The 17,122-nt window shown below is 58.3% G+C and overlaps 1 protein-coding gene and 1 long non-coding RNA gene across 38 annotated transcripts in view; both read left to right on the forward strand.

Annotated features, from left to right (window-relative positions):
• Window positions 1–17,122, forward strand: part of KDM4B (lysine demethylase 4B) — a 183,979-nt gene that overhangs the window by 100,414 nt on the left and 66,443 nt on the right. For 27 of the 36 annotated variants that reach the window (XR_013408559.1, XR_013408554.1, XR_013408558.1 and 24 more), the window contains 3 exon segments: window positions 2,813–2,862; window positions 8,363–8,466; window positions 13,510–13,647. Coding sequence is in view for 22 of the 36 variants with exons in the window: in XM_077975995.1 (XP_077832121.1) it covers window positions 2,813–2,862; window positions 8,363–8,466; window positions 13,510–13,647 (292 nt within the window). In the remaining 14 variants the exon portion in view is untranslated. 36 annotated transcript variants of the gene reach the window in all.
• On the forward strand, window positions 10,814–12,310 carry LOC144337011 (uncharacterized). Of its 2 annotated transcripts, none has more exons than XR_013409602.1 (2): window positions 10,814–10,909; window positions 11,319–12,310. It is a non-coding gene; the product is annotated as an uncharacterized LOC144337011 (long non-coding RNA). The 2 variants fall into 2 exon arrangements; XR_013409603.1 differs by having other exon boundaries at window positions 11,403–12,310.

A 17,122-nucleotide genomic window follows, 5' to 3' on the forward strand; every position in this document is an offset into this window, starting at 1 on the left:
CCGAGCAGGGACTACAAGGAGGGGGCTATGCGTCCTTCGCTCTTTGGGGGCCTGGGCGGAGGACCTGCTGAGACGCCCCTCTGGGAGGCCCGAAGCCTCCCTGAATCTCTTCTCCTGTGGTGACTGTGGGTCTCTGTCTTGCGTCTGCTTCAATCCGCCAGCTCCCTGGTCTGCCCACCGGTGCCGTTGCAACCCTGTCCTTTGAACTGGGCTTTTCAGGACACCCAGAGAGCCTTGGTGTGAGAAGCAGGCCCTGAGGCCAATTCTAGTCCCCCATCCTGGGGTTGCTCCCCTAAGTGAACCTGAGCATGCCTTCAGCCTGGTGTGGACGAAGCATGGTGCCTCCAGCCTCGCTCAGCTCTGTGTGTCCTTAGAGCCCTGTCCTGGCACTTTTTCTTGGAAACTGAGGTTTTTCTTCCACCTGCGTCCTTGCGGGTGGCTGGGAGGCGGGTCTGCCAGCATCAGGTCTTCTGGTCCCCGAGGCCGTCGCTGGGTTGTTCTGGGCGGTGGGAGGTGCAGCTCGCTCTCGGGCGCTGGCAGTGGCGGAGCCCGGAAGTCTCTGTGGCTGTCCGGCCTCCTGTCCAAGAGTCCTTTGTGATTTCTCTGGGGGCCGCTCCTCTGAACGCCGGGCCGGCGTCCTGCAGTCTGTGCTTTCTGATAACGCCGGAGCCACGTTCCAATGTATTAAACTTTTAACATTTGCCAGATTCAATTAATCTTATCTTTACAACTCCCAATTACAGGCAGTAATTAAGTGGAGCAGCATTGTAGGCTGGGGATACGGCATTAATCATCACAGCCTTGGAGCCATAAATTAGTTCCTTCCCGTCCCCGGCATCTTCCCAGAAGGAGCGGAGGGTTTTATTCCCTGTGTGGAAGGGTCTTTAATCCCACAAAGGTGCTTTGGATTGGGATTAACTTTTCTTATCTTTATGTAAACGATAAAAGCCCATTTAAAAAAGAGGAACGCACCTCTGTCCGGACAATGGAAGACTCTCTGAGGATGACAGAGTTGAAGGTGCTGGGGTCGCCTCGGCCAGGGACCCTGGGCACATGCCCAGAAATTAATTACTTGTGTCCTGTTAGAGCAGAAACGCTGTGATGTTTGCCGCATCTCCAGCTCCTGCCCCCTCCTTATTTATTTTTATTTTTATTTTTTTAAATTTTTTTGAGACAGTCTCACTCTGTTGCCCAGGCTGGAGTGCCATGGTGCGATCTTGGCTCACTGCAACCTCCACCTCCTGGATCCAAGCAATTCTCCTGCCTCAGCCTTCTGAGTAGCTGGGACTACAGGCGCCCGCCACCACGCCCGGCTGATTTTTGTATTTTAAGTAGAGATGCGGTTTCACCGTGTTGGTCAGGCTAGTCTCAAACTCCTGACCTCGTGATCCACCCACCTCGGCCCCCCAAAGTGCTGGGATTACAGGCGTGAGCCACCACACCGGCCTTTTTTTTTTTTTTTTGAGACAGAGTCTCACTCTGTTGCCCAGGCCGGAGTGCAGTGGCGCCATCTTGGCTCACTGCTTCTTTGCCTCCCAGGTTCAAACAATTCTCTTGCCTCAGCCTCCCGAGTAACTGGTATTACAGGCCACTGCCACCAGGCCCAGCTAATTTTTGTAGTTTTGGTAGAGGAGGGGTTTCACCATGTTGGCCAGGCTGGTCTTAAACTCCTGACCTCAGATGATCTGCCTGCCTCGGCCTCCCAAAGTGCTGGGATGACATGCATGAGCCACCGCGCCTGACTTCTTTATTTCATTAAAAAACAAAGTGGCCTTTCAGTTGGAAGGGGCTGTAGCGGAGCGGGGGCTGTCTCCCACCCTCTGAACGTTTCTTTGTCTTGCTTCTGCCCTGGGAGGGTCTGGGGGAGAGGCCACGTCACGTGTCCTTTCATCTGTGTGACTGTTCTGGAACGGGAGCTGTTGGCCTTGTTACTCTGTAGCGGGGGTCGGGGACGGGACTTGACCAACCTCAGCCGGCACTCAGCTGTGCATCCTCAAGTCCCCGAGGCCCCGTCCTCGTCCGGTCCCCTTCGCTTGGAAATGAGGTTTTTGTTTTGCTGGAGGCCTGGGGTGGGCTGGGCGGTGTCCCTGTTGGCATTGGGCCTTCTCACTCCCCCTCAAGGCTGCAGCTCCTGGTGCCCACCTTCCCTCATGGGAAGAGAGTCCCAGCTTCCGGGTGCGGCATGAGCGGGACGCCCCCCCCAGTTCGCTTCCTCTGTTTACAAACTTTATCTTACGTCTTTCTTATTCATGATGTAGCCTTGGTGATCTTTCAAATGTAAAATGTGTAAAAATAAAACTTACAAAGTTGGTGACAAATGCAGCTTTTCTCATTCCCAAAGCTGCTTTTTCCCTGTTGGCTCCCGGCACCAGGAAACGGGTGACGTGGGCCTGGAGACCAGGCTGGCAGCTCCAGGGGCCCCAGATGCTTCCTATTCCAGACTCGGCCCCCCAGGACCTGCTCGCCACCCGCAGTTCCAGTACTTTCTTTTATCTTTTGCCTTTTCAGCCTCCTCGAAGTGTAATGCCGCTTAACTGGGAGCGTCCACACTCCTGGCTTTCTGAGTGTGTCACAAGCCACCGAGCCATGGTCCTCACTCCCCGCTCCTCCACCCGCCCCCCCTCGCTTCCTTATGGATTCCATCCTGAAAGCCCCCGCCCCCAGCCATCCCCTGCACACAGCCCTGACCACGACTGCACTTTGTTTCTGCCCTGGGCACTGTCTGTGTCTCCCCAAGGCAGGTCCCACCAGGGACACCCTGACACGTGGCCCCCACCGACCTTGCCTCTGACGTGCCTCCCTTCTCTCGCAGGTACGCCATCCCGCCAGAGCACGGCAAGCGCCTGGAGCGGCTGGCCATCGGTAGGTGACTGCCCCGAGGGCCCTGGGGACCAGGGACCGGGTGGGTGGGGCCTGTGGGAGGGGAGGAGAAGCTGGCATCCCCCGGGCTCTGCTGCGGTTTGGGTTTGGGTTTGGGTTTTGGGGAGTGGTGACATTCTTTGAGCCATTACTGTGTGACTTTTCCATTTCCTCCCACCCTCGTGGTCAGATTCACGCCCTTCTGCTGCGCGATTTGTCTCCATGAAATTCACACAGAATGCCCAGACACTCCTGTTTTCCAGTTTTCTTAGTGCAAGCTTCTTGGGCCTCGTCAAAGGCTGCCAGGGCCCAGGGAGGGCAGCCTGTGTTCGTTTTTCTTCCATCACCCGGCCCCACACTGTGCCCTTGCTAATTCTGAGAAAGCCTAGGAAAGGAGACAGTTCAGCCAGCAGTCCGCTCACCTGCGCAGGGGCTGGCATGGTGGCCGCAAGGCGTTTGCCCTTGCTCTGCTGGGACCCAGCCTGGACACCTTCAGCGCATGTCCTCACCGGCAATGCCACCAGCCCGTGTTCACATGCTCCCTGGGGACTCTTGGGCAAGGAGGGGTTTGTCATGGAGGCCCAGCATGTGCCTGGGGGAGTGCTTGGAAACAAGCCAGACACCTGGAGACAGCCAGGGTGGGGCCCCCCTGAACTCCCCTGACCACCCGGCCCTGAGGCGCCTGAGCAGGGTTCCCAGTCAGCACCGGCGTCACAGCACAACAGGGGTGCGAGTTTCATGACACCTCACTGTTCCTGAGTGCCCAGAAAGTCATGAAGACAGCTGGCTAAAGCAGTTCCTCCCTCCTGCTGGTCCGTTCCCAGCCGCTCAAGAGCTGGCTCCTCCGGGCTGGCAGGTGGACAGCTTGGGGCGCGTGCGGAGGGAGGGTCAGTGAGGACCCATCGTTCCTCTGACAGCGCTGAAAGGGCCCTGTCCGAGCAGCGCGCCCTTCAGGGACGGCGTCGGGCAGGTCAGCACGCGACAGCCACGGCTTTTCCAGGAGCTCTCGCCCAGCCTCAGCACAGGCTCCCGGGACTGCCTGGTTGCCGTCCTCTGTCCCTTCCAAACCTTCGAGCCGAAGAACGCCCGCCACACGCTTCTTCCCCCTTCCCATGGGCTTTTGGCTTTGGAGATGGGAACTGTCAGTCTTTCTGGGGAAATCAGGGTCTCCTGTCACAGAGGCCGCGCCAGGAGCTGCGTGGCTGTGCAGGAGACGTTGCCCAAGCGCGGCAGATTCAGTGGCGGGGACGGACGGGAAGGCGCGTCCTTGAGGAGTGGGCTGGGCCCTCTCCTGGCACGCAGTCTCCTGGTTTCTGGACTGAGGGCTTTGCTCTTGGTATTTTTGAGCATTCCTGTTGGAAACCTGGGCCCTGTTCTTATGCACAGGTGAACCCTGGTCTTAGGAGCATGCTTCTGATAGTAGAAATTCTGCAGTCACAGGCAAGCTGTAGCAAAGGTCCAGCTCACTTACATACTAAAGCTGTGAAAGAAAAGCAGGATTAAAGCATTTCTCCCGTTGTATTTTTTTAATACTGATTTCCAAAACACATTTGAAGACATAAGCTAAAGAAACATTCCCCGCATTGTGTTAGCATCCTGAGGCTCCTGTAACAAATGACCACAGAGCTAGTGGCTGAAAACAACACACATTTATTCTCTCACAGTTCTGGAGGCCAGGGGTCTAAAATGCCCATTAAGGGGCTAAAACCCAGGTGCAGGCAGGGCCAGCTCCATCTGGAGGCCTCAGGGGAGAATCTATTTCCCACTTTTTCCAGTGTCTAGAGGCTGCCCACATCTTTTGACTCGGCCCCAGGGGAGAACCCGTTTCCCGCCTTCTACAGCATCTAGAGGCCGCCCGCATCCCTTGGCTTGGGCTGCATCACTCCAGCCTCTGTCTCTGGTCTCCTCACTTTCCTCTGCTCTAACCAAATGTCCCTCTGCTTTGCTGTTCTGAGGACCCGCGGAACGACATCGGACCACCCGGAGAGCCAGGGTGCTCCCCCACCTCAAGATCCTTAGCTCAGTCCCATCTGCAAAGTCCTTTTCACCGTGGAAGGTGTCACACTCACAGGTCCCAAGGGTCAGCACATGGATGCCTTGAAGTTCCATTATTCAGCCAGTCACACTTAGAAAGCCACAGAAGAAACCTTTCTGAGCGGTCAGGGAGTGCCTGTGGGCTCCCAGTCTGCTGCCGGTGTGACACCCCGCATCTCTGTCGTCCACACAGCAGTACCTCTCTGTTGCCACTGGGAAGGGGATGCAGACGCAGCCTGGGGAGTGCCAGCAGCCCTGGTGGGGAGCAGGCCCTAGGCTCTGCAGTCTGTACTGGAGCTGGGCTTCACCCAGGTGGGCCCTTCCTGGTGCTCTCTGGTGCCCAGATCGAGAGGGCCACCCCCTCCTTGCCAGTCACTTCTCCCCCTCCATATTTAATGGGGACTACAGTTAGCCACTGTCCCCTCCCTTCTCACCCAGTGCGACTTTTGCATTAGAAAAGCAGAGGTTGACAAGAGCCTGCCGGAGAGGCCGTAGGCAGGGTCTGGCAGGGCCACCACGGTCCCCAAGCACTGCCACATCCTCTGTCCCTGCAATGTGACCGGTTCTACCCTGAGGCCAGGCCAGGCACCTGGAGGGCTGGTTCGGTTTCTAGGTGTGCAGAGGGCTCAGTGCCTGGGCTGGGTGAGGGGGAGCCGGGGAAGAATTCGTTCTTCGTGGTGCTTTCACAGGGGTTCTTAGAAAATGTGGACTCTCTGGCCAGGTGCAGTGGCTCACACCTGGAATCCCAGTACTTTGGGAGGCTGACATCAGAGGATTGCTTGAGCCCAGGAGTTCAAGACCAGCCTTGGGAACATAATGAGACTCTGTCTCTGTAAAAATTAGCCAGGCGTGGTGGCATTCATCTGTAGTCTCAGCTACTCAGGAGGCTGAGGCGGGAGGATAGCTTGAGCCTGGGAAGTCGAGGCTACAGTAAGCTGTGATCAAGCCACTGCACTGCAGCCGGGGTGACAGAGGGAGACCCTAGTCACTCCTCAGCAGGGTAGAGCAGCTCCCAGAATTGTGGGCGCCAGCCTAGCTGTGAACCCCGAGGAGGGTTGGGAAGGGCGGCGGGATGTGCCAGATGCCTGCGGCTGCGTGGAAACACCTTGAGCCCCCTGTGGCCTCTGGCTCCGGCCCTGTCCTGCCCTCTGGATGGCAGCGGGGGCAGGTTGGGGCAGTGCTGGGGAAGGCGAGCCCGACCCCGCGTGTGTTCCTAGGTGCCCCTCCCAGACTTGCGGGGAGGCGTTGTGCTCCGTCATCGGGACGGTGGAGGGGTGTGCGATTAATATGGAAAATGAATAGCTGGGCTCCACACGGGCTCGCCGGAGAGTTGTGGAGCCTGTGGAGAGAGCGTTAATGTGCTGGTGCCTTATTGGTGCTAATCACTTAAAATGTGCGCCTTTGTTAGAGCTTTAATGAGAGCCACTTAAACTGTGCATTAAAAAGAGGAACTGCGGAGAGGCCGGCGGGCCGGGTGGCAGGCAGTCATAATTCTAATTGAAATGCTTTTAGTGCAGAGAAAAGTTACTGGATTCGACAAACCCCTACACTTTGCAAAACCTCACCGTGGGGCCTGTGCGGCCGGGTGTCAGCAGAAGCACCGTGGCCCTGCTCTCCCGCCTCCCCGTGTGCCTGGGCCTCTGTGTGCTGGTGCTGTCACATACACGTGTGCCGCCTTCCGCCAACGACCCACTGGGTGTGTGTCCTGGCCTGGAGGCGCTTGAGGTCTGCGCACTCTTCTCGAAGGGCCCTCGGGCTGGCCGAGGCTGTTGGTCAGTCCTGGCGGGAGGTGGACGCCTGTGGGCTCCCTGTCTGCTGCAGGCATGACACCCCACACCTCTGTCATCCACTCAGCAGTAGCTCTCTACCGCCACAGGGCAGAGGACACAGGCGCAGCCCGGGGAGAGCCCGCAGCGCTGGTGTGGAGCAGGCCCTAGGCTCTGCAGTCTGTACTGGAGCTGGGCTTCCCCCAGGCGGGCCTCCCCTAGCCCACACCTGACCCCCGTCCTCCTGCCTCTTGGGCCGGCCTCCTGCCCGTTGCCACTGGCAGAGTGGGTGGTGGAGCGGGAAGTGCCTGAGATGAGGCGGCGAGTCCCCTCCCTGAACTGTCCTTCCTGGCTCGGGCCCGTCTGGCTCTCCCGGCGCTGGTTCCGGGGACCCAGCTGCTTCAGGGAAGCCGCTTCGGTACAGGGATTGTGCTGCACACAGCGGGGTGTGGGTCTCCGCAGCTGCAGCCGGGAAGCCGGGGCGTCCTTACCTTACCCCCTAATGCACGGGTCTTCACCTTGTGATTTGGGAACGTCCCTGAACTGTGCTAGTTAGGAAGCTTAGTTTATTTTTTATTTTTATTTTTGTGGAGATGGGGTCTTGTGATGTTGACCAGGTTGGTCTCCAACTCCTGGCCTCAAGAGATCTATCCACCTGCCTTGGCCTCCCAAAGTGCCGAGATTCCCAGTGTGAGCCACCGAGCCCGGCCTGGCTATGAGGTTTGGGAAGGCCCTGAGCCGCTGGTGTGAGTGCCTGCTTTCCAGGCACTGCTTTCAGCTGTGGAGTGCACTGCTGGACAGACAGCCCCACACATGTGCACGCAGCCTGCCACTTTGAGCTTGGCCTAACAGGAAGAGGTTGTGAGCCCCGACCACAGCCCGGGGTCAGGCCCACTCTGCCACTTCCTGGCGGTGCTGGGGCTGAGGGTGAGTCAGTTGCTGGCCCGGGCCTCGATTTCCTCACCCGTGCAGTAATAGTGAGGACACCCGCAGTGCTGTGTGGGGCAGGTGCACGGTCTCATTCGTGGCCTTGAAGGCAGGTACCTAAGCAAGAGGCAGCAATGCTCACTCCCCACTGTCCCTGGCTGGTCTGGTTCTAGAACATCAGCTCCGAGAGGAGAGCGGCCACACTGTGTCCTTTCCCTAGGATCATGCTCTCTCATTGACCGAGTGACGAGAGCAGCCATACCACATCCTTTCCCCAGGATCGTGCTCTCTCGCTGACTGAGTGACCGTGTGGGCTGTGATATGGTAGATTTAGTCTCGGGGGAGGTCAGGGGGAACGTCTCTGCATAGCCGTGCCCTGTGAGGGATCCAAGTGTATGCCATGGGTGGGCACCTTGTCACACAAGTAACCCTGGTCCTTCCCATGGTGAGGAGGCTCCGGGCTGCCCCCGCCGCTGGGCAGAGACGAGTCCCGGCAGCTGCTCACATGGTTGCTGCGCAGAGGCCAGAGGGTGTCACCACTGTCTGCCACCGGCAGAGCTCACCGCGGGGCACTGTGGGGCGGCTCCTGTGCATCTCCTTCCCCCCGACCTGCGGGCACTGGGGCCGTGCGAACCAAGGGCAGGTCCGGCTGTGCTCTGTGCTCCCACACGCCTGCTCTCCGTGGGAGGAAAGAGCCTGCCCGCCCAGAGGGCAGCCTCCTCACCGACCCTGGCTGGCTGTGGTCAGGAGACCGATGTCCGTCTTTTCTGCCCTAGGCTTCTTCCCTGGGAGCTCGCAGGGCTGCGACGCCTTCCTGCGGCACAAGATGACCCTCATCTCACCCATCATCCTGAAGAAGTACGGGATCCCCTTCAGCCGGGTGCGTACGGGGCGGAGCCTGCACGCCTGTGGGTGGAGTGGGTACTGGGCCCGAGCCCGGGTGGCCACACACACCCCAGGAGATAAGCTGCTTAACCCTGGAGAAGTTTCTAGAACAGTGATTAACAAGCCAGAAGAGGGGCGCGTGGCTCAGCAGTTAGCCTCCAACTCTTCCACGGGGGAGAGAGGATGACAGAGCTTGAATGTGGTGGGGTGTTTACCTCCCCTCCCCTCCCCTCCCAAACCAAACCAAAACTTCCTCCTGGGTGTGGTCATCAGAGGCCCCTCTGCAGAGACCGCAGGGGTGGAAGGGCAGGGGTGGCCCCTGCTGACCTGGCAGGAAGCCGCCAAAGAAACAGAGGGCAGAGCCCCTCACCCCGTCCGAGGTGGGAACCCGGTTGCTACCGCCCCAGGCCACACCCTCAGTGTCAGGCACCCCACGGCCCATGTCACCCAGCCGTGGAGAGAACTGCCTGTTTAGAAATGATATATGGGCTCTCCTGCATGTGAAGACTGTGAACTCATTCAATTCACAGCTTCAGGGGCTGCTGGCAGAGGCTGTGATGGAGGAGACCTGAGGCTGGGGGTGGGGCCTTCCTGCACCTGGTTTGACGGACGGGGTTTGGTGTCCCAGGAGCAGAGCAGGCTGTGCTTAGGGTCTGGCTCAGCAGCTGCACCCACTCGAGGCAGTTCCTTCCCCATGGGGAAGCCTTCATGCGTGGGAGAGTCTAGTCCTGTGCCTGTGTCCCCAGTTCTGTCCAGGTGAGACGCACGTGCCAGGAACCTGTAAGGCAGGTCTGGGCCGCAGCTCCGAGTGCTGGGCAGGAGTGGGGAGCAGCTGGGGAGCCCAGCTCACGAGGTTCCGCGGGAAGAGTGATGTGCGGGCTCGGGAGCGTGCTCTGTGGTGAGGCCCTGAGTGTCCGCCAGCCAGAAATCGCTTCTGACATTTCAATCAAACGGCCAAAGCATCAGCTTGCACATCAGGGACCCACTCTTCCCGGCGGGGCCACAACCCAGAGGCCGCCTCCCGGCCGCCGTGGGCATTCATCAGACAGCACGGATCTCGCTGGGAGAAGTGCGGGTTTCCGGCCTTTCCTCTCATCCCCCGTCTTCTGGTTGGAACATCATTCATTACCAGCAAAACCAGACAGATCACGGCATTGCTCGGGGAAGTGAGAAGTACTGATTTTCTGGCTGGTTTGTCTAAAACCTTCTCCAAAGTGGTGCTTCCTGGAGGGGGCTGCCCATCGAAGGGGTGGGCAGGCGGTGAGTGGCCTGGATGCCCGGGTCAGCGTCTGTATCGCACTGCAGTTTGTCTGTGAAGTCCTTGAACCTGAGTCAAAGGTGGCTCACTACCGGCCCCGGAGTGGCTGCTGGAAGCGTGCATGGTAGCAGGCGGGCTCCAGGCAGGACGGCTGCGCTCCCCCACACCCCTAGCTGCTTGCTGGGGCTGGGCACTGGTTTCTCCAGAGGCCGCCACAGTGAAGACCCCTGTCCCACTGCAACGAGCAGCACCTGTGCCGCCTCGCCTGGGAACCATCCTTCAGCCCCTCAGACACCGCGGGCTTGAGATGAACGTCCCTTCCAGAGAGCTGCGTGGGTCCCTCATCTGAATTCCTGGCAGCCTTCAAACGAGTGACTCCCCACACTCCACTTATAAATCTTTGTAATGGTATTTACTTCTAGGAGAAAAAGCCGATCAATAGCAGAGCTTTTTAATAATTAAAAGTGTGTATTTCTGTAATCTGCCATTGACTCCCTCATTTATTCTGCAAGAGGTCGCAGAGGAAACCGAGTTCCGGGCTTTCTCCGTGCCTGGTGTCTGGGGCTGCGTCCTGTCACTGCTGATGACTTTGCCGCAAAGCCTATTCATCATCCCAATGCCTTCTAATTGATTGTTGGATAATGTTGACAGCAGTGACACTGGGGACAGACACCATGAGTGTGGAATGAAGCCACCAGGACGCAGGTTTCCTCGCAGGAACATAATCTTGTCCTAACCGAGCGCATTTTCTGTTCTAGGCCTCGCTTCAGAGGAGGGGTTGGGCTGGGGGAGTGAGGTCCTTACAGCCGTGAGAGCCTGGCTCTCTGCTGCCATCACCCCCATTCGATCTTGGCATTCCGGGGGCCCAGCTGGATCCCTGAAGGCTCAGAGTCTGACGTCAGCCTGACGCGTGCCTGCAGGCCCGGTTCTCCACCACACCGGATGGGCCCAAGGGAGAGACAGGGAGCGTCACTTGGCCTTAAAGGAGGTGGTCAGGGGGAAGCTTTCTGAAGCCAGCTCAGATAGGGTAAAGGAATCAGTAATGGCATTTACTTTAATTTTTTAACTTTTTTTTTTTTTCTAGAGATGGGGTCTCACTCTGCTGTCCAGGCTGGTCTCAAGCTCCTGGACTTAAGCATTTCTCCTGTCTTGGCCTTTTCCCAAAATGCTGGGATTACAGGTGTGAGCCACCATGCCCGGCCCAGTAATTACATTTTTTTAAAAAAACCCCAAACCTTAATTTTATTTGCCCCTCATTTCACGAAGCTCCAAGCTTAGTGGGGAGAAGCTGGCCCAGAGAACCCCACATCCTGCACAGCGAGGGCCAGGCCCTGGGGACCCCACGTCCTGCACAGCGGGGGCCAGGCCCTGGGGACCCCACGTCCTGCACAGCGGCGGCCAGGCCCTGGGGTAACGTGTGCTCCCCCCACCCCTGTTTTCTGTCCCGTGCTCATTCTGATGCACGTGGCTGTCACTTGGACGGGAATTTAAAAATATAACTTAATGCACACTGACTTTCCTTGATTGGTGCAATTAATTATTTGAGAAGAAAAATATCGTAGTGTTCTTAAGGACTGGCGTTTTTCCAGGCTGTGTCGGTTCTGATTGATGTCTGATGTCGTGGCTGGCTTCTGAAAGCCTCTCCAGTTCTGACGGCTTGTCGTTGACTTCAGGGCATCCAGCGGTCCCTGCTCATCTTTCTGGAGGAGTAAGTAATGATCAGCAGGCCTGAGAACTCCTACGAATCAGAGATAAGAAAACAAACGGCCCGATGCATTTGGGGTGAGGGGCTTGAGCAGACGCGTTACGAAGGAGCCGCAGGAACGAAAGCCATGGTTTGATGCCCAGCGTTGGTAGAAGTTAGAGAGAGGCGGCCAGCCGGGAGATGCTGCCTGTCCCAGGACGGCCACGTCAGAACACCGCCACCAGTTACCAGTGAGGAGGGCGCAGCCGCACACTGCTCACAGCCGGGGTGGATGCGGGGCTGTGCCACGCCATGGAAAACTGTTCGGCAGTTTCTTGGAAACGGAAGCATGTACCCTGTGCCCCAGCAATGCCGCTCTGTGCATATTTACCCAGGAGAAATGAAAACATATGTCTACAGAAAGATTGGTACATAAGTGTTTTTGCAGCTTTCTTCACAAGAGCCCCAAACTGGAAACAGCCCGCACGTCCGTCAGCAGGATAGATAAATCAATAACCATAGATCCACGCACGACCAAGTACTGTTTAGGAATGGAAAGGAGTGGTCGCCTGGTGCACATGACAGTGGGAACAAATCTCAGAAACGCGCGCTGGGCGGAAGACACCAGGCACGTGTCCCTGCCATACAACGCTGTTCATGTGAACGGCTAGGAGGAAACGAGGGCTGTGGTGACCAAGAGCGCATGCGTGGTTGGGTGGGGATGACCTGGTAGAAGGCTGGTGGGAGGGGTGCCCGGGGGCCCGGCATGTTCTATTCCTGTCTGTCTGGAGCAGTGGTTACTCCCAGAACTCCGAGCAGCCTGTAATCCCTGTGTTTTACTGGATGTTAAATAAAGATGAGGAGCCCACTTGACTTCAAGGGGAGTCACTTCTAGTCCGTGAGCCTCAGTTTCCATGTCTGTGGATTGGGCCCACAGCCCCACCTCCCAGAAGCCCTTGGCCCAAGCCCCGGAGTGCAGCACGTGGGAGCCATCACTCCAGATTTGTCGTTGATCTTTCTGGGTGATCGTCTTTCAAAGCCTTTATCAACGGGCTTAGCAGTGAGCAGAGAGTGGGGGGACGGTGTGGCCATCTCGAGTGTCCCCAGAGTGGGGAGGGTTCCTAGGGCGCAAGGCTGCAGCCCCCCAGCACTGGTAGGCAGCCCTGCCTCTTCTTCCAGGCCTTGGGGTGGCTGTTGGGAAACCTTAGGTCTGGGGTCATTGTGGGCCCCACCCCAGCCACGCACGCCTCGGCTCCTCAGTTTAGGGGGTCCTGCTTCAGAGACCTGCGGAGTCGGATGGGCCAGCCGTCGGAATTGGACTTGGGTCTGGAAGCATTGGCCCGCTTTCCAGGGTGCTGGTCTGTGGTGTCAGGTTCTGCTCCCAGTGTGCAGGTGTTTCTAGATCTCCATGACCTCGTGGAGACCCCCTCGCTGGGGTATGATGGAAAGGCGGCTTGGGATGGCGGCGCGTTGCAGGCCCTTCCTGGTGTGTTTTGTGCGTGCAGTGGTGGCTCCTTTCGCATGCGCGGGCAGAAGGTGTCCTGAGCGGTGTCTTGTCTTCGGAGCACTCTAAAGCCGCTGCCGGCACCGCCCGCCCCAACACCAGCCCCAGCTGCTTCAGGACCTGTCACGGTGACTGTGAGTGTGACTCAGCCACCTCCAAAGCAGGAGGCCCCCATCGCTCCCTGTGAGGGTCCGACTGGAGACGCCCCACAGGCATCGTGTCCAGCCACGGCTCCATCCGCAGGTCCAGCCACGGCTCCATCCGCAGGTCCAGCCACGGCTCCATCTGCAGTTCTCCCACTGGAGTGGTGCTGGCGGCCGCCTTGGGGCAGGGCAGGGCCTGCTGGGGCTGGAGGGGCCCGGCTGAGCCGAGTGGAGGTTGCAGAGCTGTGGCCACGCCTGCTCACCGTGTCCTTCATGAGCCGTGTGGGAAATGGGCTGGAGCCCCGGAGCCCCTGGATCCACCTTTGACTTCGTGAAACCCCCTTGGTTTGTGAGCCAGGCTCCCTGGCACCCGCTGGGAAGTCCCCGCGCCCCATCCCCTGGTGCACTTCCAGTGGCCCTGCCCTCACCCATCCCCTTTCTCTCCTCAGATCACACAGGAGGCTGGGGAATTCATGATCACATTTCCATACGGCTACCACGCCGGCTTCAATCACGGGTTCAACTGTGCAGAATCTACCAACTTCGCCACCCTGCGGTGGATTGACTACGGCAAAGTGGCCACTCAGGTAAGAGCTTGTCTGCGGTGGATTGACTACGGCAAAGTGGCCACTCAGGTAAGAGCCTGCCGGCTGGGAGCGGGACACAGCAGGGCGGACAGAGGCTCTTTTTTGCCTCTGCTCTGCAGCCACCTGCCCGCGGCTGGTCCAGCAGCCGTTTCGCTCAGCCCAAGGCCCGGACTCTCAACCAGGGTCTGTTTCCGGACTCCTCAGAGAACTTTTGCCCAGAACGCTCCTTACCTTGAAGACTAGAGAGGAGGTGGGCAGGCCGGGTGGACGACGGTGGTCCCGGGCCCATCTCCAGTTAGTTCCATACACCAGCTAGCCCGCCGCCCGCGTGGGCCTCCTGGGCATGGCTGACTGCTTGGGTCTGGGGTTTGAGGTGTCTCCTCCACCGGCACCATTATATATATTTATATAAATATATAAATAATGTATATGAATTGTATATAAATATAAATTACATATATATTACGTAATTTATGTATGTAAGTTATATATGTTTATATAATTAAGATGGATTTTGGCCGGACATGGTGGCTTCACGCCTGTAATCCCAGCACTTTGGGAGGCTGAGGCAGGAGGATCTCTTGAGCCCTGGAGATCAAGGCATTGATGAGCTATGATTGCACCACTGCACTCCAGCCTGGGCAACAGAGTGAGGCCCTGTCTCAAAGAAAAAAATGAATTTCACCTGTTTCTTTTTACTTTCCTCCCACCACCCTTTTACAGAGACAGGGTTTTAATATGTTGGCCAGGCTGGTCTGCAACTCCTGGGCTCAAGTGATCCACCCGCCTCGGCCTCCCAGAGTGCTGGGATTACAGGCGTGAGCCACCGCGGCATGCCAGCTCTTTCTGCTTTTTTCGCCTGGCTGCTGGGAAAATGGGGACAGCATAGGTGGCCTGTGTGACGTCTCTCCTGGCTGCGCTGGTCTGGACGAGTGAGCGAACCTTAATTTTTGTGGCTGTTTCTCTGCTTTCGGTGCAGTTAAGAAAAAGAACAGGGGTCTACAGCAGGCAAGGCCCTGAGAGGTGCCCCCGGGACTCAGTTCAGAAAATCCCCAATGTCTCTAGTGAAGACTCTGGGCTTAGCTAAAGGAAGAGAGATCCGGAAGTTGGGATTTCGGCTTTTTGATCTAAGGGAGTAGTTAGGTATCTCAGGGCTGTCGCTGTGTTGAGAGGGCGTGTGTCTGTGTGTTTGTGCCGCTGTGGGGGCGCCGCGGGTGTTGTGACCAGCCCAGCAGCAGATTGAGCTGTAAGCCTCAGGCCTCGGGCTTGTCCTGGAGGTGCCGTCAGAACTGAAATTGCAGCGGGGCGGTGGGGACTGCCCAGATATTAAAAGCAATTTAGGATTCAGCCATGTGTTCACAAACAAGTGACTTGGGGAGTGCAGACTGAGACTGGGCTCCACGCTTCCATTGTCAGGCGGCGTAGCGTGAAATTGCTGAACAAGCAGCGTGCAGCACGTGAAACACACCAGGGGTTCCAGGCAGGCTCCCTCCTGGAGCCCCCAGCCCTTCTGTCCCAGCCCTGCTCAGGCACCCCCTGGTGTAGTCAGGCCTGGCCTGGGCGGCGAGGGCCTTACGCAGGGAGTGTCATTAGCCACGAGGCCTCTGTGGCTGTCTGGGGGGCGTCGGTGGCTCTCAGGCTTCTTGGCGGGGCAGCCCGCCCCTGACTCTGGCAGGGTTTTCTGCTCCTACAAGCAGCCCAGGCTGGAGAGGCTATTAGAGCATCTCGCCGCACAGATGACAGAGGAGCATTAAAAGGCAGGGAAACGGTCCAGGTCAGGTGGGGCTCGGGCCTTGTCCAGATCTGTGTGCAGCCCAGTTGGAGGGAAGGGGCAGCCCAGAATCCCCCTTTTCTGGTGTCCCTCTGGCCAGCCCAGCTCCCCTGTCCCATTGGCATTTTGGGCCAGTTTCTTTTGAGCACGTTCTTCAGAGGAGAGCGGGGGAGGCGGCTTCCACCCCTCCATTTGCTTAGAGACATGTTTCCTTGTCAGCTTGTTCGCCTTCCTTGACCCCTAGGGACCCCTGCCCCCGACCCCGTTGTCCCTTTTCTGTCAGTTTTGTGTTCAGGAGCTGACGGTGGGAAGCCACCCTCCTGTGAATTTTGGGTGTCTGTGTTCACGGGTTGGCAAGCTAGGGCTCCGAGCTGGCAGGCCGGCATTATGCCGTCTGCAAACTGAGCAGGAGGTTTACATCTTCAAAGGGTTGTGGCAGGAGGACAGTTCGAAGGACGTGTGACCTGTGACAGCCAGACGAAACTGAAGTCTCGCTTAACAAATGAGCATCCTGTGCAAAGCCACACCCTGGCATGGAGGTGGCGTCTGCGTCCGCTTCACCCTGCCGAGTTGAGTTCTGAAAAGCCAAGAGACATGTGCTGCCTGGCCCTTGCAGAGGAAGCCTGTCCCTGTCCCCGCCCCCCCCACCGTCTGCAGAACCCAGAGGGGCGCATGGCTTGCAGGACAGCCACCTCCTCCCCCGCCCAGCCCCCAGGGCCTGCTGCGAAAGCAGGTCGGCCCCCACCCCCTCACCACACCCTGAGCCAGTGCAGCTGCCTCTGGAGTTCGGATGGACCTGCCAGCAGCTGCAGCCCTGAGCAGGCCAGGTCAGTGCCATGGACGTGCTGCCACCTGCCCACGGAGCATCCCTGGCTACCCCATGGCAGGCAGGAGGCCCAGCCCTTGGCCCAGGTCTGCCCCCACAGGCCAAAAGCTCTCCAAGGTTCCCCCTGGCTGTAAAATCCCCAAGAAATACGATCTCCCTGCAGCAGGTGGCTTACCTAGATACACAGCCTTGTGCCAGAGCCCCTGGGTAGAGCTTCCAGGGCCCTGTGCACACACACAAGAGGCAGCGTGGGGCTCTCCCCTCCCACCCTCTGCAGCAGGGCTGGCGCCTGCCTGAGCTCACAGGTGAGATGGAGCAGCCCAGGCCCGCGCTTGTGGCGGAAGCAAGGCCTCATCCACTCCCCATCAGCAGAATGCCGTGGGCACATGGAGGCTATTGTCAAGGAGGGGTGGGATTTATTCCTGTGGGTGTTTTTCCTTTCTAGCCGGTCTGCGGGCATTCACCCTCGCCACCCATCTGTGCAGCAGGCGACAGAGTGCCTCTCAGGGCAGGAGGAGGCCTGGTGGCCCCCGCCCTGTGTGTCTGTGTGGGGGAGGTACGGCTGTGTCCCCATCCCAGCTCTCCACTCCCACTCATCCCCTGTGACACCTGGTATCATGGACCTGCTCCCCTCAGGGCTGGTGACCTTTGGACCCCAATGGTGACAACCGCAAAGGTCCCCAGACATCATGCAGCATCCCTTGAAGGCAGGATTGGCCCCAGTGAGAGCTGCTGGCCAGGGCCACTTTCGAGGTTGGTCCTCTCTTTTTGGGGGGTGGGGTAGGTAGTGCCACTGTCATTTTTGACTGCCCTGCTGGTGTGGCCTCCTAGACCCAGGTTTCCCGGCGTCTCCCCTCCTGCCGGGTGCCTGTCTCTGA

Source organism: Macaca mulatta, chromosome 19 (assembly GCF_049350105.2).
Source record: "Macaca mulatta isolate MMU2019108-1 chromosome 19, T2T-MMU8v2.0, whole genome shotgun sequence".
Classification (NCBI taxonomy): Eukaryota; Metazoa; Chordata; class Mammalia; order Primates; family Cercopithecidae; genus Macaca; species Macaca mulatta.